This window comes from Tachypleus tridentatus, chromosome 11 (genome assembly GCF_004210375.1).
Source record: "Tachypleus tridentatus isolate NWPU-2018 chromosome 11, ASM421037v1, whole genome shotgun sequence".
Classification (NCBI taxonomy): Eukaryota; Metazoa; Arthropoda; class Merostomata; order Xiphosura; family Limulidae; genus Tachypleus; species Tachypleus tridentatus.
Window position 1 is genome coordinate 39,532,382 of NC_134835.1, and position 19,309 is coordinate 39,551,690.

A 19,309-nucleotide genomic window follows, 5' to 3' on the forward strand; every position below is an offset into this window, starting at 1 on the left:
AATAATGGCCATTTTTTGTACTTTTGCAACATAAGCAGTTAGGAAATAACACGTACTATTAAGAATCAAAATTTGTGTTACATAGTGTTATTGCCTGTCATCTGATCTATTATTTCAAAATTGTAGCGACGGCTATACGTAGATAACCATTGTTCCAGCTTTTCGCGAAATCCTGAAATAAACAAGCAATATAATACGATCTTGTATATGATACAATAATGACACCATGTAGAGTTAACAGGTAATTATGTTAGTCAATATTAGAGCGAGAGAAATATCTTGGAATAGATATAAAATTATTTTGTTTGACTTTCTTGCTATTGGAGAAACTTAATCCCAGCATTTTTAACTCTGCTGTTTGAAATATGCTTAAAACAAAATATTTATTACGTTAACTAAATATCACACCTTAACACACCCATGCCGAGCCAGCGAGATAAGACAAAGTCGTATTTTGTAGCTGTTTGGTTGCCTGAAGAATAACATTTTATTTTCTGTTATACACAATATAAAAACGTACTCGATGAAGATTTGTCTATTTTTACGGAATGTTTTAACGAGTATGCGCGACGATAGTATTTAACGTATTATGCAGTATGATTAACTACTGTTTGTTTTTATAAAAAAACAACTTATTTTTGAACTTACAAGATCGCGAACTGTTACCTCTTTTTGAATGTTTCAGTGACCCTGCCAACATTTTAATATTACAGAATGTTTTTACGAGCATCTATAATCATCCATTGTTATCCTATTTACATAAAACTCTTGTCGGTATCAAAAATGACGCATTATTATCGATTGATACAGTTCTTGAACGAACGTGCCTGATGATGGATTGCTATCGATTTCCAGGCAATTACCATAGATACGCATAATGATGACCTGTAAAACCTGTTTCCTCGTGAACACTCATGATGATGAATTATTATTTGTGTTAAGAACATTATAAAAATGTGAGCTGTATTAATTAAAAATATTCCAAGAACTTTGGTAAGATAAATTATTATTTGTGTTAGGAATATTTCGTGGACACCAATAACAATAGATTGTTTACTCTTTAAATAATATCTTATAAATAGACATATTAATAATAATTTTGTGCGCGTGTGTGTGTGTGTATACTATATAATATACTTGCTAGTTAGCCGAACAGTGTTAATAAACACGAACAAAACTGAATGTTATTTGTTACAGAGTATTCCTATGAACATGTCTCGAAGGGATCAAATCCCCACTTGGGGCAGAAATTAAAAACCGTTATGCGAACGTAATTCCAAGTAAGTTTATTATTATTAATGCGGCTAGTAGTTTGTTTGGAATAAATTACAAAACTACACAATGGGCTATCTATGTTCTGCCCACGACGAGTATGGAAACTCGGTTTCTAGTGGTATGGGTCCGCAGACATTCCACTGTGCCACTGGGGGGCACGCGGGTAACAGAACATTATATTTCTGAGATTTCCGTTGCCTCCTTGTAGCTCAGCTGTAAGTCTGAAGGCTTATAGTGCTAAAATTAGGATTTCGATACCAGTGGTGGGTACAACATAGATAATCTAATATGTAGCTTAACATTAACTAACCGTAGTTAAACAAGACTTTTGTTATTAGTTAAAATTGTTAGAAGAGTTTTCCAAATCTTTTAACTTTTTTGTTAACATTTGAATTGATACATGGTTATATGAAGCTCTATACATATTTTAATTAGTTTTAATAATGATAATAGATTCAATTAATGGATAAACAAAACAAGGTTAGTGAAGATGAAAGTATTACCGAAAAAAATCAAAATATATTCATATTAATTAGATCAGGCTCAACATGGCCAGGTGAGTTAAGGCGTTCGACTCGTAATCTAATGGTCACGGGTTTGAATCCCCATCGCACCAATCATGCTCGTCCTTTCAGCCGTGGGGGCGTTATAATGTGACGATCAATCCCACTATTCGTTGCTGAAAGAGTAGCCCAAGAATTGGCGGTGAGTGGTGATGACTTCCTTCTAGTCTTACACTGCTAAATTAGGGATAACTAGTGCAGATTGCCCTCGTGAAGCTTTGCGCGAAATTAAAAAAAACAATACAAAAACAAACAATTAATTAGATCATTATGAAGATAAATTACAAATATTATAATATCATTAAAGCTTATAAACTCGATATCAGTCAATGAATTCAATCCCAATAATATTTCAAACTTTTATTGGCTCAAGTTTGACTTGTTACAGTCTTCTGATTTTTTTTCTTCCAGATCCAAAGACCCGTATTCCCCTGAGTTACATCCGTGGAGAAGCAAACTCCAATTCCATCAATGCCAATTTCGTAAGGGTAAGTCATGGTGAACTAAGTTCCAAACACATGAATCTTAATTTTATAGCTCTTGACCCACAATCTGAGGGTCGTAGGTTCGATTCCCTGCCTCACCAAACATGCTCGCCCGTTCAGCCGTGGGAACGTTATAATATGATGGTCAAGCCCACTATTCGTTGGTAAAAGGGTAGTCCAAAAGTTGGCGGTTGACGGTGATGACTAACTGCCTTTCACTCTAGACCCCTGTTCAGTGGTACAGCGGTATGTCTGCGGACTTACACCGCTAGAAAACGACTTTTAATATCAGTGGTGGTAGGCAGATTACAGATATGCTATTGTGTAACTTTGTTTTTAATTGCAAATAAATTAACTATCACTGCTAAATTAGGGGCGGCTAACACAGGTAGCTCTCGGGTGGCTTCAAACCAAATCTAATTTTATAAGTCTAGGTGAGTATGTAGTCCCTTTATTTTCATCCAATAAAATTAAATTCAAACATGTAGGGATTCATATATTTTAAAAGTAAATAAACTTGTCTAAATTTCAGGAGAACCAAAATCTCGTTATATCACTCCATATGTAGGAGTATGTGCTGGCCCGGCATGGCCAAGCGTGTTAAGGCGTGCGACTCGTAATCTGAGGGTCGCGGGTTTGCATCTCTATCGCGCCAAACATGCTCGCCCTTTCAGCCGTGGGAGTGTTATAATGTTCGGTCAATCCCACTATTCGTTGGTAAAAAATAGCCCGAGAGTTGGCGGTGGGTCGTGATGACTAGCTGCTTTCCCTCTAGTCTTACACTGCTAAATTAGGGACGGCTAGCGCAGATAGCCCTCGAGTAGCTTTGTGCGAAATTCAAAAACAAACAATGAGTGTGTGCTACTAATTGTTGAGTCGCAGAATGACCGCAGTTTTTTACTAATTAACTGCCGAAATTCTAATTGTGACTGAGCATTAATTCTTCTCATGTTAAATTAGAAAAACAAATTCTTAATTTGTCAATTCTGAAAAGTGAACGACAGTAGCTCCCATTTCTCTTCAACTACATTAATACCGTGAATGTTATATATGTTTAAAAGTCAGAACCACTGATTTTAACGTTGTAAGTCCGCAAACTTACCGTTGTTCTACAGGGGACATTCGTGAAGAAAATCAGTAGATTGTAAAATATCACATAACAGACCTGAAACCTGAATATTGTGTCGTAGCCAGAACTATCATTCGTTTCTGAGAAGCCACCTTTAATTTCTGAAAACTAAACAGTTTCTGATGTTGGTCTTGTGGTTTCGTATGAAGTGCTAATGCTTTTGTCTGTTCTACTGTTTTGACCATCAAATTCTAAAGTTTACATCAAATTATTTTTTGTTTATTTTGTAGATGAATAAATGAGGAGACCCGGTATGGACAGGTAGTTAGGGCACTCGACTCGTAATCTGAGTGTCGCGGGTTCGAATCCCCGTCGCACCAAATGTGCTCGCCCTTTTAGCCGCGGGGGGCGTTATAATGTGATGGTCAATCCCACTATTCGTTAGTAAAAGAGTAGCCCAAGAGTTGGCAGTGGATTGTGATGACTAGCTGCCTTCCCTCTAGTCTTACATTGCTAAATTAGGGACGGCTAGCACAGATAGCCCTCGAGTAGCTTTACTCGAAATTCACAAAGAAAAACAAACAATTAAATGAGAATTATTGTATATTGAAAGTTCTTTAAGAACATTAATTTAAATATATTTAGATCTCATAAAGAATAATATCAACTTGTCTAGTTTAATAAGATGTGAATTACATTAGTTTGCTCAGATCTTTATGGAGATATATTAATTAAACACGCGTTTAATTTATAGGGTTATGGAGGAAAACCGGACTTCTATATTGCATGTCAAGCTCCTTTGCCTGAAACTGTGGCGGATTTCTGGAGAATGATTTGGGAACAACAGTGTAAAGTAATTTTGATGCTGACCCAGTGGGATGAAGGTGACATAGTAAGTTACTTCTTTTGTAGCTAACTGAAATACAAATGTTAAAAAAGAATACATAATGTAAGTAAATCTAGGCTATTATTAAGAAATCATGCAGCCTATTGCAATCTAAAAAGTTATGTAAACATTTTGTATACCAAGTGCAAAATAGAGAAGTAATATATCTCCCCAAGTCTTGCAAGTTTAATAGCATTTATTACCTGCAATTAAAAAGTAGATTCGATACACTATACACTTTCCTACACTTTTCACTACCACTGGAGTCCATAAGTGTTTCCAAATTATTTCTAATATTCAAATTATGACTTCTTTCCTACACTATTCACTACCATTGGAGTTCATAACTTTATCATCTTACGAGATGAACAATTTTATAATACTTAACGAAAAGAATCATTCAAAATATTGCGTGAAGTCACTACTTTTTTATGTAAAAATATGCACGAACTCCCAGTAGCTATTGGTCTGGTTTGTTTTGAATTTCACACAAAGCTAAACGAGGGCTACCTTGACCAACCGTTCATAATTTAGCAGTGAAAGACTAGAGGAAAGGTAGCTAGTCAACATCACCAACCACTAATTCTTGGATTACTATTTTATCAACGAATCATCACATTATAACTCCCCCACAGCTGAAAGAATGAGCATGTTCGGTGTGACAGGGATTCGAACTGGCAACCTTCAGATTGCAAGTTGAACGCCCTAAATACCTGACCATGTTAGTCTCCCAGCAGTTATTGGCAGAATTAGCTGTAGTATCGATGATATATTTGTCAATTTTTTCTATGTTTTGATTTTCGTATTAGGTGACTTGTAACTAGCAAGTTTAGGTCCACGAGTAATTTTAGTGGATGAATAACTTATAAAATGTGTAACGAAATCCAATGAGTTATAGAGCCCCTAATAAGTTTAAAACTAAAGGACTATAATTATGAAAAAAAACAACAAAGTGTCAGGTTAAAGAATGCCTGACGCTATAGCAAGCTATAAGTTACACAATTTACTTAAAATGTTATAAGAAAAACACACACACAAACGTATTTATATGTGTGGTGTTTTGAAATGTCTTTTGCTCACACAGTGATTCTGCATTATAAAAATTTTATTAATGGTGTTACCATTGGTGTTTATTATTTGGTGTTACCAAGTAATGTAATCCTGTGAAATATTCAGCATACACTAAATTTGGGCACGGTATAGCCAGGTGGTTAAGCCATTCGACTTGTAATATGTCACACCAAACATGCATGCCTTTTCAGCCGTGGGAGTGTTATAATGTTACGGTCAATCCCACTATTCGTTGGTAAAAGAGTTGGCGGTGGGTGGTGATGATTAGCTGCCTTCTCTTTAGTCTTACACTGCTAAATTAGGGACGGCTAGCGCAGATAGCCCTCGTGTAGTTTTGCGCAAAATTCAAAACAAACAAATAACACTAAACGCGGAGCACCCCAGTGGTACAGTGGTATGTATGCGGACTTATACTGCTAGATTCGGGTTTTGATACCCGTAATGGGCAAAGCACAGATATCCCTTTGTGTGGCTTTGCGCATAATAACAAAACAAGTGCTAAATGCGAAGCAAAATCTGCAATTCATCACCGAGTTATACCGGTTTCAGGAAGTTTCACCCCCTCATCAATAACCTCGGGCAAATCGAAAGAACGGCTACATGTAGTGGGAGAGTGTATATTATATTTATGGTGTTTTGATATATGTTTTACTCGGCACAGAATGATCGTATATTTGTGTATTTTTTCAATACGGTTATTCTTCTATTTTGAAGTCGTTTAATGTTTATATAATTATGAATTCCTTACATATAGGAATAAATTAACCTACGGACTCATACGTTCACTTAAGACGTCCTCGTTGGATCAGCGATACGTTTATGGAGTTAGAACGCTAAAATCCGTACTTTGATTCCACCTGGTGGACAGAGTGCAAACAGCTCATAGTGTAGTTTTATGGTTAAAGAATAACCGTACGATGTGAGATTAAATATAGACTGTGATGCATACGTATACGTACACATTTAATATATGATAAACTATACGTTAATATTATATACACCCGTATTAGAATCTATCTTTGCTAAAACACCATGTATTTTATAGTAGATTATGAGATAAATATCTCCAGTTCTGTAACTAACAAATTAAGCACGACAAAAGCACTTCTTCAAGTGTTAGAGTGTATATATATATAGCGCTATTTGTGTATCTCTTCAGGATAATTGATGTCTTAAACTCGATTAAAGTAAGAAACTAAAAAACTACGTGTCCAGTAGAGGAAAGCTATTAGCTTCTCGAAAGCTAAAATATAAACAATGGTAACAAACTTCTCATTTCCCAACAGCCACAGTGTGCGCCATATTTCTCAGAAAACACTGTCAAATGCCATCGCGTGTTTGGTGATTTCCAGGTATCCTTGCACAAAAGACAAGTTGAAGAACACTACACTATCTCGATATTTCGGTTGTATAATCTACAGATAAATTTATGTTTATAACTAATTGTTAAATATATATACTCTATTAACTCGGAGCGGGCCTGGCTTGGCCAGGTGGTTAAGGCACACGACTCGTAATCAGAGGGTCGCGGGTTCGAATCTCCGTCACACCAAACATGCTCGTCCTTTCAGCCGTGGGTGCGTTATACTGTTACGGTCAATTCCACTATTCTTTCGTAAAAGAGTCGACCAAGAGTTGGTGGTGGATGGTGATGACTATCTGCCTTCCATCTGGTTTTGCACTGCAAAATTAGGGACGGCTAGCGCAGATAGCCCTCGAGTAGCTTTGCGCAACGTTAAACACACAAACAATTATTAACTGGGAGCGAATTAAGTGTTGCCTAGGTCACAACGTCAGAGAATACATTCCGCACATTCAGAAAGCGAGTGACAGTCAGTGCTGAACAAATTTCTTGTGGCGGCAGTTTCTGCTGACTATTTATCCTTTACTTGGTTAGTAATGTAAATTTAGGAATGGCCATACCTGAACTCTAGGAGTTTATGACCTGGCTATTCAGCCCACGTATTGTAAAAATACGTTTTTAAAATTGAAAATACCAATACATGTCGTTAAAAACAAGTGTGGGGTATCTTGTAATATGTTTTTTTATTATTAGGAGGGTTAAAGTCGATCATTAATATCTAAAACATTTAGTTAAAATTTGTTTGTTTGTTTTTTAATTTCGCGCAAAGCTACACGAGGACTATCTGCGCTAGCCGTCCCTAATTTAGCAGTGTAAGACTAGAGGGTAGGCAGCTAGTCATCACCATCCACTGCCAACTCTTGGACTACTCTTTTATCAACGAATAGTGAGATTGACCGTCACATTATAACGCCTGCACGGCTGAAAAGGCAAGCATGTTTGGTGTGACGGGAATTCGAACCCGCAACCTTCAGATTACGAGTCGAGCACCTTAACCACGTAACCATACCGAGCCGTTAAAATGTGAATCATTATTCTGTGCTAATTCATAGCTTTCTATTAGACATTCATCAGAGATTTTGTTTGTTAACGATTGTCGTTCTACTCCGAAAAAAATCATTAATAACCTCTGAACATAATACGTATAAAACAAGCAAAATATATAAATAATGAGATGTGTGGAATTACTTCCTCTTGCCCGGCATGGCCAGGTGGGTTAAGTCGTTCGACTCGTAATCTGAGAGTCGCGGGTTCGAATCCCGGTCGCACCAAACATGGTCGCTCTTTAGCCGTGGGGCGTTATACAGACGGTCAATCTCACTATTCGTTGGTAAAAGAGTAGCCCAAGAGTTGGCAGTAGGTGGTGATGACTAGCTGCCTTCCCTCTAGTCTTACACTGCTAAATGTGGGATAGCGAACGCAGATAGCTCTCGTGTAGCTTTGCGCGAAATTCAAAAACAAACAATTACCTTTTGATAACGATATTTTCAGTCGAAGTCGATTTGGTATATTTGTTTGTGAGGATTGTTCTGAATTTCGCGCAATGCTTCTCAAGGACTACATGTGCTAGCCGTTTCTGATTTGGAATTGATGGATTAAAGAGAAGGCAGCCAGTCAACACCACCATCACCGCCGATTCTTGGGCTACCTTTTACCAAAGAAAAGTAAGATTGATTGTCACGGCTCAAAAGGTGAGGACTTTTGAAGACAGTATTCGAATTCTCGAGCCTCACATTGCGAGTCGAGCGCTCTGACCACCAGGCCATGTTAAGTCTGTTTATTAACGATTATGCTTTAATTACCAGGCCATGCTAAGCCTGTTTACGAACGATTATTCTTTAACCACCAGGCCATGCTAAGCCTGTTTACTAACGATTATGTTCGAACCACCAGGCCATGCTAAGCCTGTTTACCAACGATTATGTTCGAACCACCAGGCCATGCTAAGCTTGTTTACTAACGACAATAGAAGTTAATGACAAAGAGATAATTGTAGCCAAAATACAGAGCAATTAGCAAAAAAAAAATTCGTTAAGAAAAATCAGTTGAAGATGGACTAAACAACAAAATGAACTATTTACTCTAAATCTTTAGTAATATGAGTCTTTAATCTGAAGAGGACACAGAGACAAATAGGGGAAGTAAAGAGTTGCTTAGTGTTTTCTCTACACTGTTAAAGGAAGGTTTCAGAATGATTTATCCTTTCAAACGCGATAAATATTATGTTGTTTCTGTAATAAAAGAAAATTTAAGCACTCTAGTTCTTTTAACTGTAATATTACTTGTTTTCTATTAGACTACTGCCTGACTAAACTTCTGTCAAGGGTGCGTATAATTTCAGTTTTTATACGATATATCATTGTAAATAACTTATATAAGTACTGGTTTAATTGTCTGTCTTAGAGAAACTTGTTTCGAGAAATAACTCATCTCTGGTGGGCAGAACGTGGGCAGCTCATGGAGTTCCAGAAGACGTAAACGTAATGCTGCAGTATCTATTGGAAGCTCGGCGCTATGTGAATAATAACACTGGCCCTGTTGTCGTTCATTGTAGGTAAGTTTAAAGAGAAAATACCCCTCTGGGACAGCTGTAAATCTGCGGATTTACAATGCTAAAATCAGGGTTCGATTCCTGTTGGTAGACACGGCAGATAGCTCAATGCGGCTTTGATATAAGAAAAACATAAACACACAATTAAAGAAAAGAAGCGCTTTTAGTAAGTTAAGACCCCCTGTTCACGAAAGCCCAATTTCTCTTAGCGTCACGCCAAATTTTGAAATATTATGTTCCAGAAAGCGCTGATTGGTAGAAATAAACTTCATAAATCTATTATTCATAATTTTATTTTTCAGATTTGAAATACACGAAGTTTGAATAACTATACAGCTGTATACAGCAGAAGTGGTTTTGAAGGTTTCATCGTTTCCATATTCTTCTTGCTTTCTTATAATATAATTAGATTTTGACCTCTCAGGTCAGTTGCCCTTCTTGTTACTATTCTTTCTTCACTTCCAACATCATTTCTTTACTTCCAATTAATTTGATTTGCTCTTTTCGAGCATGAATCCAAAAGTAAGCAGCATTTAGAAACACCATAGGCGAACCAGTCTTTCTTTCTTTCTATGAATAGGCTCCTGGAAAGCAGGGGCGTGGCCAGAAATAGCCATTGAGGGGAGGGACGCCATGCTAGGAGGGTCTGGGGGCATGCCCCCGGAAAATTTTTAAATAAAAACATAAAAGAAAAGCCTGAATTATGTATTCTGAGACCACCTTTTGAGTAAATTTCAGAATGGCACACTGAGGTGTTTGTCTTATGTTTTTAATCATAAATAATTATATAGGCTTATATATATAATATATAACTTAAAGTTATCAGGCCCAACAAAGTGGGCTTACAGTCCTGTCATCAACATATAAAATATAGAGTCACTCAGGAGAGTGCAAAATATATGTATAGTGTCTACAATCTGTATTCAAATACCATGGACAGTGTATGTTCAGAGTCCCTGGATTTCAAGAATCAACTTCACAAATAAACAGTGGGTGGCACCGTGACAGGCTGGCAGCACCATGGTACTGTAAATGTGACATTGACAAACAGAAGTTGCGATAAACAATCATTCACTATGTCAAGCCTGAAAAAGCATATATTTCTCTACTAGTGGGTTTTCTCGACATCACTGATTAATTAGAACTATGTCTTTCTGTCTCTTTTAGATAAACGCTGAAACAAAACAAAAAAATGCCTCTTTGAGAATGCCTGGAAGCCAGGGAGTAATTATGTTTTTCCCCAGTGTGGTCCAAGAAAGTTGAGTTTTCAGCATCGTTGGCTTTCACAGTGGAGATGGCTACTCTGCAGTCAATATGCAAGGGTGCTTTCTGCAAGTACTGCTGTCTTTTTGCTCCTGATGGTGCTAGTGCTGGAAGCCAGAAATTGGGACAATTAGTGAAATTTCCATACACAAACTGGAAGAAAGCAGTTGAAGACTTCAAGGCACATGAATTGAAACAGTGCCACCAAGACAGCAAAGAAAAAGCTAACAATTTTCTACAGGTCGTAAACACAAGTTCATCTGTGCACTTGTAGCTTGATGCAATTTACAAGCAAGATGTTTAACAGAACCGGCAATATTTAATGTCTATTATTGATACTGTATTGATAGTATTATTGGGAGGATTTAGCTTTGAGGGGAAAATATGATGCTGGTCCAATGTTTGTTGGTGAAACTGATGAATAGTCCATCAATAATGATGGGACTTTCCGGGCAGTTTTGCGCTACATGGCAAAGGGTGATGTCAAGCTTTCAGCAAGCCTTAAGAGTATAAAGAGGAATACTACATATTTGAGTCCTCAAATTCAAAATGAAATCATCAATGCCTGTAATACTCATGTTCTTGATGCTTTGGTCAACAGGGTTAATGCTGCAAAGTGTTTCTCAATATTAGCTGATGAAACAACAGATATTTCAGGCATTGAACAGTTTTCGCTGTGTGTCAGATATTTGCATGCCAATGACAACTCTGTTGCAATCTATACCTCATTATGATGTGACAGGGAGAAACTTGGCTGATGTTATCATAACCAATATGACAAAATATGGAATTGACATGACTTATCTGCGAGGACAAGGGTACGACGGTGCTGCCTCTATGAGTGGGAAATTCAATGGTGTCCAGAGACACATAACTGATAAATTCCCACTTGCACCCTATGTACACTGCAGTGCCCATTCTCTAAACTTGGCAATTTCTGATGCTTGTATAGAAATTTCTGTGCAAAGTTGCATAAGAGTAATTTCTAGCATTGAAAACTTTCTCATTAGACCCAACCGAAAGCACGTTTTGGCTCTTTCGGTGAATAATAAAGCACCTGAATCGATAAAAAAAGTTTGAAAGATTTCTGCCCCATTCGGTGGGTTGAGAGGCATGACTCAGTCATTGTCTTTCCAGAATTAATTCATGCAGTTGCAGATGCCCTTGAGACCATATCAGATTGGCAAGACAAAGATTCTGCCACGCAAGCCAATCAATTGTTGTGTTCTATAATACAACAAGAATTCATCATCACTCTACTTACCATTGCTAAATTGTTTTCCTTTAGTTTACCTCTGTGCAACTTACTGCAGCAACAGAACATTGATTTAGGTGCTGCGATGCATCACGCAGAAATAGTGGAAGATTTAATCCGTTCACTCAGAAATAATACTGTGAATGAATTTAACAACATTTTCTGCGAGGCTCAAACTCTATGTAGTGAGCTTCAAATTGACATCATAATGCCAAGGCAGGCTAAAAGACAGATGTACCGTGCTAACCCACAAACCTCTAGCCTTGAGGACTACTTTCGTATTGTTGTATTTGTACCATTTGTTGATCACTTTCTTTTGCATATATGTGACCGTCTGTCTAGTCACAAAACTCTCCTTACAAATTTCACGTGTCTACTACCATCAGGATCTATCACAGAACGGTCAGAACCTACAGCACAACAATGTGACCAAATTAAAGAGTTGGTCAATATATACAAGGCTGACATTGACAGCACTTCACTAGCTGCAGTAGGTAAACTTAGGGTTTGGTACAAATCATTTGCGAACAACAGACCAAAAAATGTCATAGATGCATATGCAATGAGAAATGTAGAAATGTTCACAGTCATTTCTAGACTGTTGAAAGTATTTGCCACGCTGCCTGTGTCAACGAGCTCAGTGGAGCGTTCGTTTTCAACTCTCAGAAGACTCAAAACGTATTCGAGAGATACCACCATTGAAAATCGATTGAATGGCCTGGCCTCATTATACATTCACCGTGATATTAAAGTTGAATCAAACTGTGTTGTAGATGTCCTGGCAAGAATGAACAGGCGTTTGATCCTTTCATGAATATTCGATTATATTTCTCTAGTTTCGACAAAACTTGCTGTATTAAAAGTGTTCAGTCAGAAATTTGCATTTGACCATTTGTTATGTGTGAAATTATCTGGCATGCAATCACGGATCTTTATGAAACTTCATAGGTGGCAACTGAACTTGTCTAAAGAGTTTGGGTCCATGGGGGGCTCACCCCCGCTCCCCTTGGCTACGCCCCTGCTGGAAAGACATTTTACAGATTTCACTTATGAGTGTATTTTTTTAATCAGAAGAATTTTTTTAGATTGTATTATTGGATTACGGTTAAGAAGTTTGGTGCTTCAATCTATTTTTCGACTTTGAGATTTTTTTTTACTGAAAGTTGGTCGGTTTTCGCGATTGTGGGTCATAAACAGAGAAAGTAACATATTTCATTCAGAATAATTTAAACTGTAATAACCTTAGTATGTAAATCATTGCGTTAGTTTACAAATGCAGTGTACTTAAATGTACATTATATCTTACAGAAACCTGTCTTATATATATAGGCATGGCCAGGTGGTTAGGGCGCTCGATTCGTAAGCCGAGGGTCGCGGGTTCGAATCCCCGTCACACCAAACGTGCTCACCATTTCAGCAGTGGGGGCGTTAGTAGTGCTAAAAGAGTAGCCCAAGAATTGGCGGTGGGTGGTGATGACTAGCTACCTTCCCTCCAGTCATATACTGCTAAATTAGGGACGGCTAGCACAGACAGCCCTCGTGTAGCTTTGCGCGAAATCCAAAACAAGTCAAACTTAAATATATGTAAGATTAGCGTATCTTTTTTTTTTTGCCCTTGGGTGCAAAGCTACAGAATGTGCTCTCTGTCGAAATTCGATTCTTGAAGTTATGAGCCCCAGACTCATCGCTGAGCCACCAGGGGGCAATAGTGTAACATTAGTATGATCGTGATATGTATTTTGTTTGATCAATGGAAGAGTGTTTTCAGTCTTGTATTCTTAAGTAATTACTTATGTTGGTATAGTAACTCCAATCAGACTACAGTTCTTTGGTGTGTACGTGAACGTGGCAAGTGAGTGCTAACCCTAGTTAATAACACTTTATAATCAGTTTTGTTTATTTTCTTACAGTGTAATGAACTGAAAAATTTGTGTTTACTGTCACGTTTTTGTTTCAAATCCAGATTTGAGGAACTTAAATAAAAGCAGTTTTGTTCTTCATGCTATAATTTCAACTCAGTTACGTCAGTCCAAGGTCGTTATGTGTATTTTTGTAAACAGAAAGAAAAATGAACAAATAGGCGTTCTCTTTTGCAATATTTTAGAGCCCGAATTATTGAAATGTGTGCAATGTATTTCAAATTGAGCAGTAACGACATTATATGTACTAAATCTATACAAATATAATAGTACTGTCTGTTGTATGTCTATGTAACTACTTCAGAGTGTTTAGCTGGATCTTTACCAAAATTGGTATGAAAGTTCATAAGGTTCGTGCGGTGGTAGAAACAAATTTTGAGTTTTGCATTTTGCGATTTTTAAGAGCGTTTGTGTGTTTTCACTACTACTTCGCCCCATGTATATGAATCTTCAATAAATTTGGTGTGATGGTTTATTGGATTCATGGGGAGATGCATGCTTGTTTGTTATTAAGCACAAAGCTATATTCTGCTCACCACGGGTATCGAAACCCAATTTCTAGCGGTATAAGTCCGCAGGCACACCACTGTACTAACTGAAAGCAAGAGATACATCCAAATTCGTCGTTTCATATTTTGTGTTTTGAAGTTTTTATGGGCGCTTTTTACATTTACGCATAAGGGAAGCAACGTTTCACGTCCTAAGATAACTTTTCATTAGCCATGTATTTACATAACTTTTGTCCAGGGGACGGGTACTCGAGCTACTTAAAAATATAACTTAATATTGAAAGTGTTTTTTTTTGTCAGCAATGAATAATGCCCCTGTATTGTTTTGTCTATTTGAATAACGATGTGTTTTAAATTTCGCGCAAAGTTACACGAGGGATATTTGTGCTAGCTGTCCCTGCTTTAGCCATCAAAGGTTATTCTTTTATCAAGAAATAGTAGGATTGACCGTCATATTATAACGCCCCCAATGCTGAAAATACGAACGTGTTTGGTATGATGAAGATTCGCCCTGAGATTACGAGTCGAACACACCAACCACCTGGCCATGCCAGACCATTGAATAACGAAACGGAATATACCAAAAAACTGTGACTTGACACCAGTAAAAAGCGACATTTTAAAGCATTGAATGAGTCAATGAAAATTGCTTTTATATTTTATTTTCACAGTGTGTGTGTGTGTCTGTGTGTATGTGTTTCTTATAGCAAAGCCACATTGGGTATCTGCTGTGTCCACCGAGGGAATCGAGCCCCTGATTTTAGCAGTGTAAATCCGAAGACTTACCATTGTCCCAGGAGAAGGACTATTTTCACAGAATAAATACTTGATGATATGTTATTTTAAACCTCTAAAACGGAAGTATTAAAGAAAGGTTATTCCTTTTCCCAATATTCGATGTACCATGAACTTTGCCATTTTAAGGTGTCTGTATTAAACATTAAGGAAAAAAATCTGTCGAACGCTTTAACTTTAGATTATAAGAGAATGTGTTCTTTGTATTACAGTTCCGGAACGGGAAGAACTGGGATTGTGTTAGCCTTAGATATCTGTATGAGAGAGTTCGAAGAATGTCGAACTGTGGACATCCTCCGTTGCGTATCCAGACTTAGACAAGATAGAGGTGGCGCTGTTCAAACAAAAGAACAATATTTTTTTCTTTATGAGGTATGTGTAGTGTATAGAACTGGTACATGGAGTAAACAGTTTGAAGGTCATAGCGAAATGGAGTTGTTTTAACAGACCTCTCACGAGCCAGGGGAAGACATTTTTGTCGAAAAGAAAACCATCCAGTCTTGTTTTTCTTAATTTAAACCGAAATATTTTGGAAATTTTTATTGCTTAAAAATAAAAAAGAAAGAATTTCCCATACTCTTGGGGCTGCGAAAACTGATTTTTAGTAGTAAGTTGACCATGACATTATGTAACACAAGTTTTTTTCCTGGATAGTATATGTTATTTCTTAATTGCTTATGTTGTAAAAGTACAGAAAATGGCCATTATTCCCTTCAAGCTTTGTTTTGTGGCCTAGATAATGAAATTTAGAAATTAACCTGTTTTCTACGTAAAAACGGGCAAATTTGCACATTTTCATTTACACAAGGTCTGAATAAAACAACACGTGAATCAAGATTTACATGTATTTATACTAAAGCCATATAAAATTTTTTAGAAGTGAGTAGTTTTTTGAGATTTTCTACTGTAATGTAAATCACTTTCACGTATCAGCCCCCAAATATAGTCTCCAATTATGTTTTCGTTATACGCTCCTTGGTAGCGGCGTTCAAAGTACAGTATATTTTGGTGGGAGCGCTAGCCTTGCTTCTCTGAGTATTCTCCCATGTTCTCCTTGAATTTATCAAGATGAGTGTCAAGGATATGGACTTCCAGTGACACCCTGCAGCCCATTTTGCCGCAGTTCTTCACCAAAGCCTCAACCAGTTCCACATAATTTTCGGCCTTGTGATTGCCCAAGAAGCCCCAAACTACAGCGACAAAGCTGCCTCAAGCTTTTTGTCTTTCTTACTGAGCTTCTTGGGGAATTCTGTGCACTCCAGGATCTTCTTTATTTGTGGTCCATCTAAGGCACCAGCTTAGGGAAGAAGTCTCGAAGGTACTTGAAGACTGCAGACTCCTTATCATGAGCTGTGACAAGTTATTTCATAAGACCCAATCTTATGTGAAATGGTGGGAACAAAACCTTCTAAAGGTCCACTAATGGCTCACACTTGACATTGTGCCTCTCCACAGAGAAGTTGGTCTGTTGTGGCCAATGCTTCCTATTGTAGTGTTCCTGCTGTCCCAAAGGCAAAGATAACAGGGAAACTTGGTAAAGCCTCCTTGGAGACCCCTCAGGAATGCCACCATTTTGAAGTCTCCGTTAACCTCCCAGCCATACTCATCATACTTCAAGACTTCTATCAGTCTTGAATCTGTTGTATTCCTCTTTGAAGCGTACCGAAAGATATTTAAATTTTAAAATATCTAAAATTTGTATAATATAAAGTCTTACTATTCAAGCGACGAAAAAATTGTCCGTCTTACCTTCTAGAATTTTTTGCACTTGCAGGTAAAATAAGGTGCCTAGGTTTTGTTTTGATCCCCGAAAGGCATGCCAAAATATGCCTTGTAGAATTCACACCTTTAGCAGATGCTGTCACAGAGCACTTTTGGCTCTTGTCTTAATAAATTGGCCACATACATAGCAGAATGTGTCTGGAGAATGTCTGCAGCTTCTTGATGCCATCTCTGATAAATCAGATAGGTCTGTGTGTTCACTGAGGCAGCTAGAACTTAAATAAAGTGGTAAGTGGTAAGCTCCTGTATACATATTACAATGGAAAGTTCAAAAAAAATTTAAAAGGTCCTTGAAAATTCTTGTAAGTTCTACAACATTCTAGAAAGTTCTTAAACATTCTTGTAAGTTTGAGAAAATTCTCTGTCAGCTACTCAGCACTGAATCTACCTGGAATGTTCTGAAAAATGGGTAAATTTGTAAATTTCCTTCTCCAAATCACAAAAGCAAAAGTTGAAGAGAAAAATAGGTATTTTCCATTTACTTTAGGCATAAGCAATTAGGAAATAACAGTTTCCGCCCAGGAACAAGAAAAAGTAAAAATTTTGTTACATAGTGTAATCCGTCAGCGCTTGAGCTTAACGTCCAAGCACGAGAAGCATGACAGTCTCCAAATGACACACAGAAGTCTTCAGGAACCATTTAGAACCACTTTGGTAGATTCTATGCAGGAAGGCGAGTTAAATATTATACCTGTAGCTACTTTCAAAGTGTTCCTGCCTACTCATCCCACTGCTGACTATCGTAATGCTTCGACCTTCCATACTGAATCGCAGGTTAAATCTTTCGTATCTAAACTGAAAGTTAAACAAAAAAAGGTGAGAGTAAAAGCATAAAAGGGATGCAGTTGCTTAATTAATTATCTGTGAATATTGAAATGTACTGAATTATCTTCCATCAGTTACACCTTAATACTGACTGGTATGGAGACTCGAGGATGCTGTATTCCGCTTAAAAATTATAATTTACGGATTGAACTTTTAATGTTCAACAAACTATAGAGTGAATACCCTTCTTGGCTACTGAGGGACGTGTTAACATATGTAAATGTATATATATTAAATTATTCAATGCATTTCTAGTAGACAAGATACGGATTAATTTATACCAACCGTATATTTTGTCACAACTTGAACAAAAATATTTTATACAAACATTCACATATACATTGATAATAACAAGTTAGAAATCAGGTAAAGCGTATTTCAAGAGATAATAATACCTCATCACTGAGGTCTAAGTTTTAGATTCAAATGTTTTATTCAGAACATTAAACAAGCGTAAGTTTCTACGATTACGGATGTTTTAATCTACTTGAAACTTGCGTTTAAGTTCAGTTTTAAATTTAATTTCGCATTGAACTTAACTATTTGTTTACTGCTGTCTTGAAATATAGGGTGGTCCTAAGAACTTTCCTGAAAACTAGGCAAAATAATATCTTTAGGGAAATTTACTTACTACAATAAATGTGACAAGCCAACAACGTATATTATCGAGTAGTTTATGTTTTTAGGAATCAATCAAAAATACAATAAGATATCTCAGATCGACTACTACTTAAAATATATATACAATAATTAAGTAGGGGAGTTATTCAGGACCTAACGTTTTTGAATCCCCAGTAAATTGCTTCGATTGAAAGTTTTGTTTGTAGTTTAATTGTTTAATGTTGAAGAATACATTATTTGAATATTATTATTGTAATGATGTTTTAAAAAATCCAGTTTAGCCACTGATTAAATATTTTGTTAAAATAAAATTATTCTGTTCTTCTTCTGGATTAAACTAATAATGTTTCTCTTGTCCTGTTTTTAAACTAATAATGTTTCTCTTGTTCTGTTTTTAAATTAATAATGTTCCTCTTGTTCTGTTTTTAAATTAATAATGTTCCTCTTGTTCTGTTTTTAAACTAAAAATGCTTCTCTTGTTCTGTTTTAAACTAATAATGTTTCTCTTGTTCTGTTTTTAAATTAATAATGTTCCTCTTGTTCTGTTTTTAAATTAATAATGTTTCTCTTGTTCTGTTTTTAAATTAATAATGTTCCTTTTGTTCTGTTTTTAAACTAATAATGTTTCTCTTGTTCTGTTTTTAAACTAATAATGTTTCTCTTGTTCTGCTTTTCACTTTCTTTCAGGCTTTAAATTAATATAGCTGCCGATTTGTCAATCAATCGCGTGGATCGTCTATTATGGTTTATAATGTTTAGTCTCGACTCCGAGAATATTGGTTTTCTCAAATTTATTTCTCAAACTGAGATGTGCACATAGAATTATAAAACGTGTCGATCGCGCACGATAGGAATTCTTGGAATAAGTTCTATCATCTATTCCTGCAACGAAGCTGAAAATATAAGAAAAGATTCTGATTTACATTGTCATTACGATTTGTAAGGAGTTTACTTTTTTGTGTAGAACATAAAATCAATGTGTCTTGATATATATGTTAAATATTAAATTATGAATTATATATTGCACTTTGATTTAAAGCAATATGTTCTAAACATCATAATAATTGTATGTATATA

At 36.5% G+C, this 19,309-nt stretch overlaps 2 protein-coding genes across 10 annotated transcripts in view; both read left to right on the forward strand.

Annotated features, from left to right (window-relative positions):
- The window catches only part of LOC143231973 (uncharacterized), a 41,351-nt gene that overhangs the window by 18,979 nt on the left and 3,063 nt on the right, over positions 1–19,309 (forward strand). For 4 of the 9 annotated variants that reach the window (XM_076466902.1, XM_076466895.1, XM_076466893.1 and 1 more), the window contains 7 exons: positions 1,198–1,280; positions 1,812–1,980; positions 2,250–2,326; positions 4,147–4,284; positions 9,116–9,266; positions 15,217–15,376; positions 18,920–19,171. In XM_076466902.1, coding sequence (XP_076323017.1) covers positions 1,198–1,254 — 57 coding nt within the window. In that variant the 3' untranslated portion in view covers positions 1,255–1,280; positions 1,812–1,980; positions 2,250–2,326; ... (2 more) ...; positions 15,217–15,376; positions 18,920–19,171. Of the gene's footprint in view, positions 1–1,197; positions 1,281–1,811; positions 1,981–2,249; positions 2,327–4,146; positions 4,285–6,635; positions 6,776–9,115; positions 9,267–15,216; positions 15,377–18,919; positions 19,172–19,309 lie in introns of those variants that run through there. The other 5 variants (XM_076466896.1, XM_076466901.1, XM_076466894.1 and 2 more) reach the window with 4 other exon arrangements.
- LOC143231345 (tyrosine-protein phosphatase non-receptor type 20-like) lies at positions 4,222–15,448 on the forward strand. The gene is made up of 3 exons (XM_076465887.1): positions 4,222–4,276; positions 9,116–9,266; positions 15,217–15,448. The coding sequence occupies exons 1-3, from the start codon at positions 4,222–4,224 to the stop codon at positions 15,446–15,448; spliced, it is 438 nt and encodes a 145-aa protein (XP_076322002.1).

Coding starts and splice junctions, on each gene's coding strand:
- LOC143231345 (XM_076465887.1), top strand. CDS start 4,222: ATGATTTGGGAACAACAGTGTAAAGTAATTTTGATGCTGACCCAGTGG. Junction 4,277..9,115: donor GCTGACCCAGTGGGATGAAG/GTGACATAGTAA, acceptor TGTCTGTCTTAG/AGAAACTTGTTTCGAGAAAT. Junction 9,267..15,216: donor CCTGTTGTCGTTCATTGTAG/GTAAGTTTAAAG, acceptor TTTGTATTACAG/TTCCGGAACGGGAAGAACTG.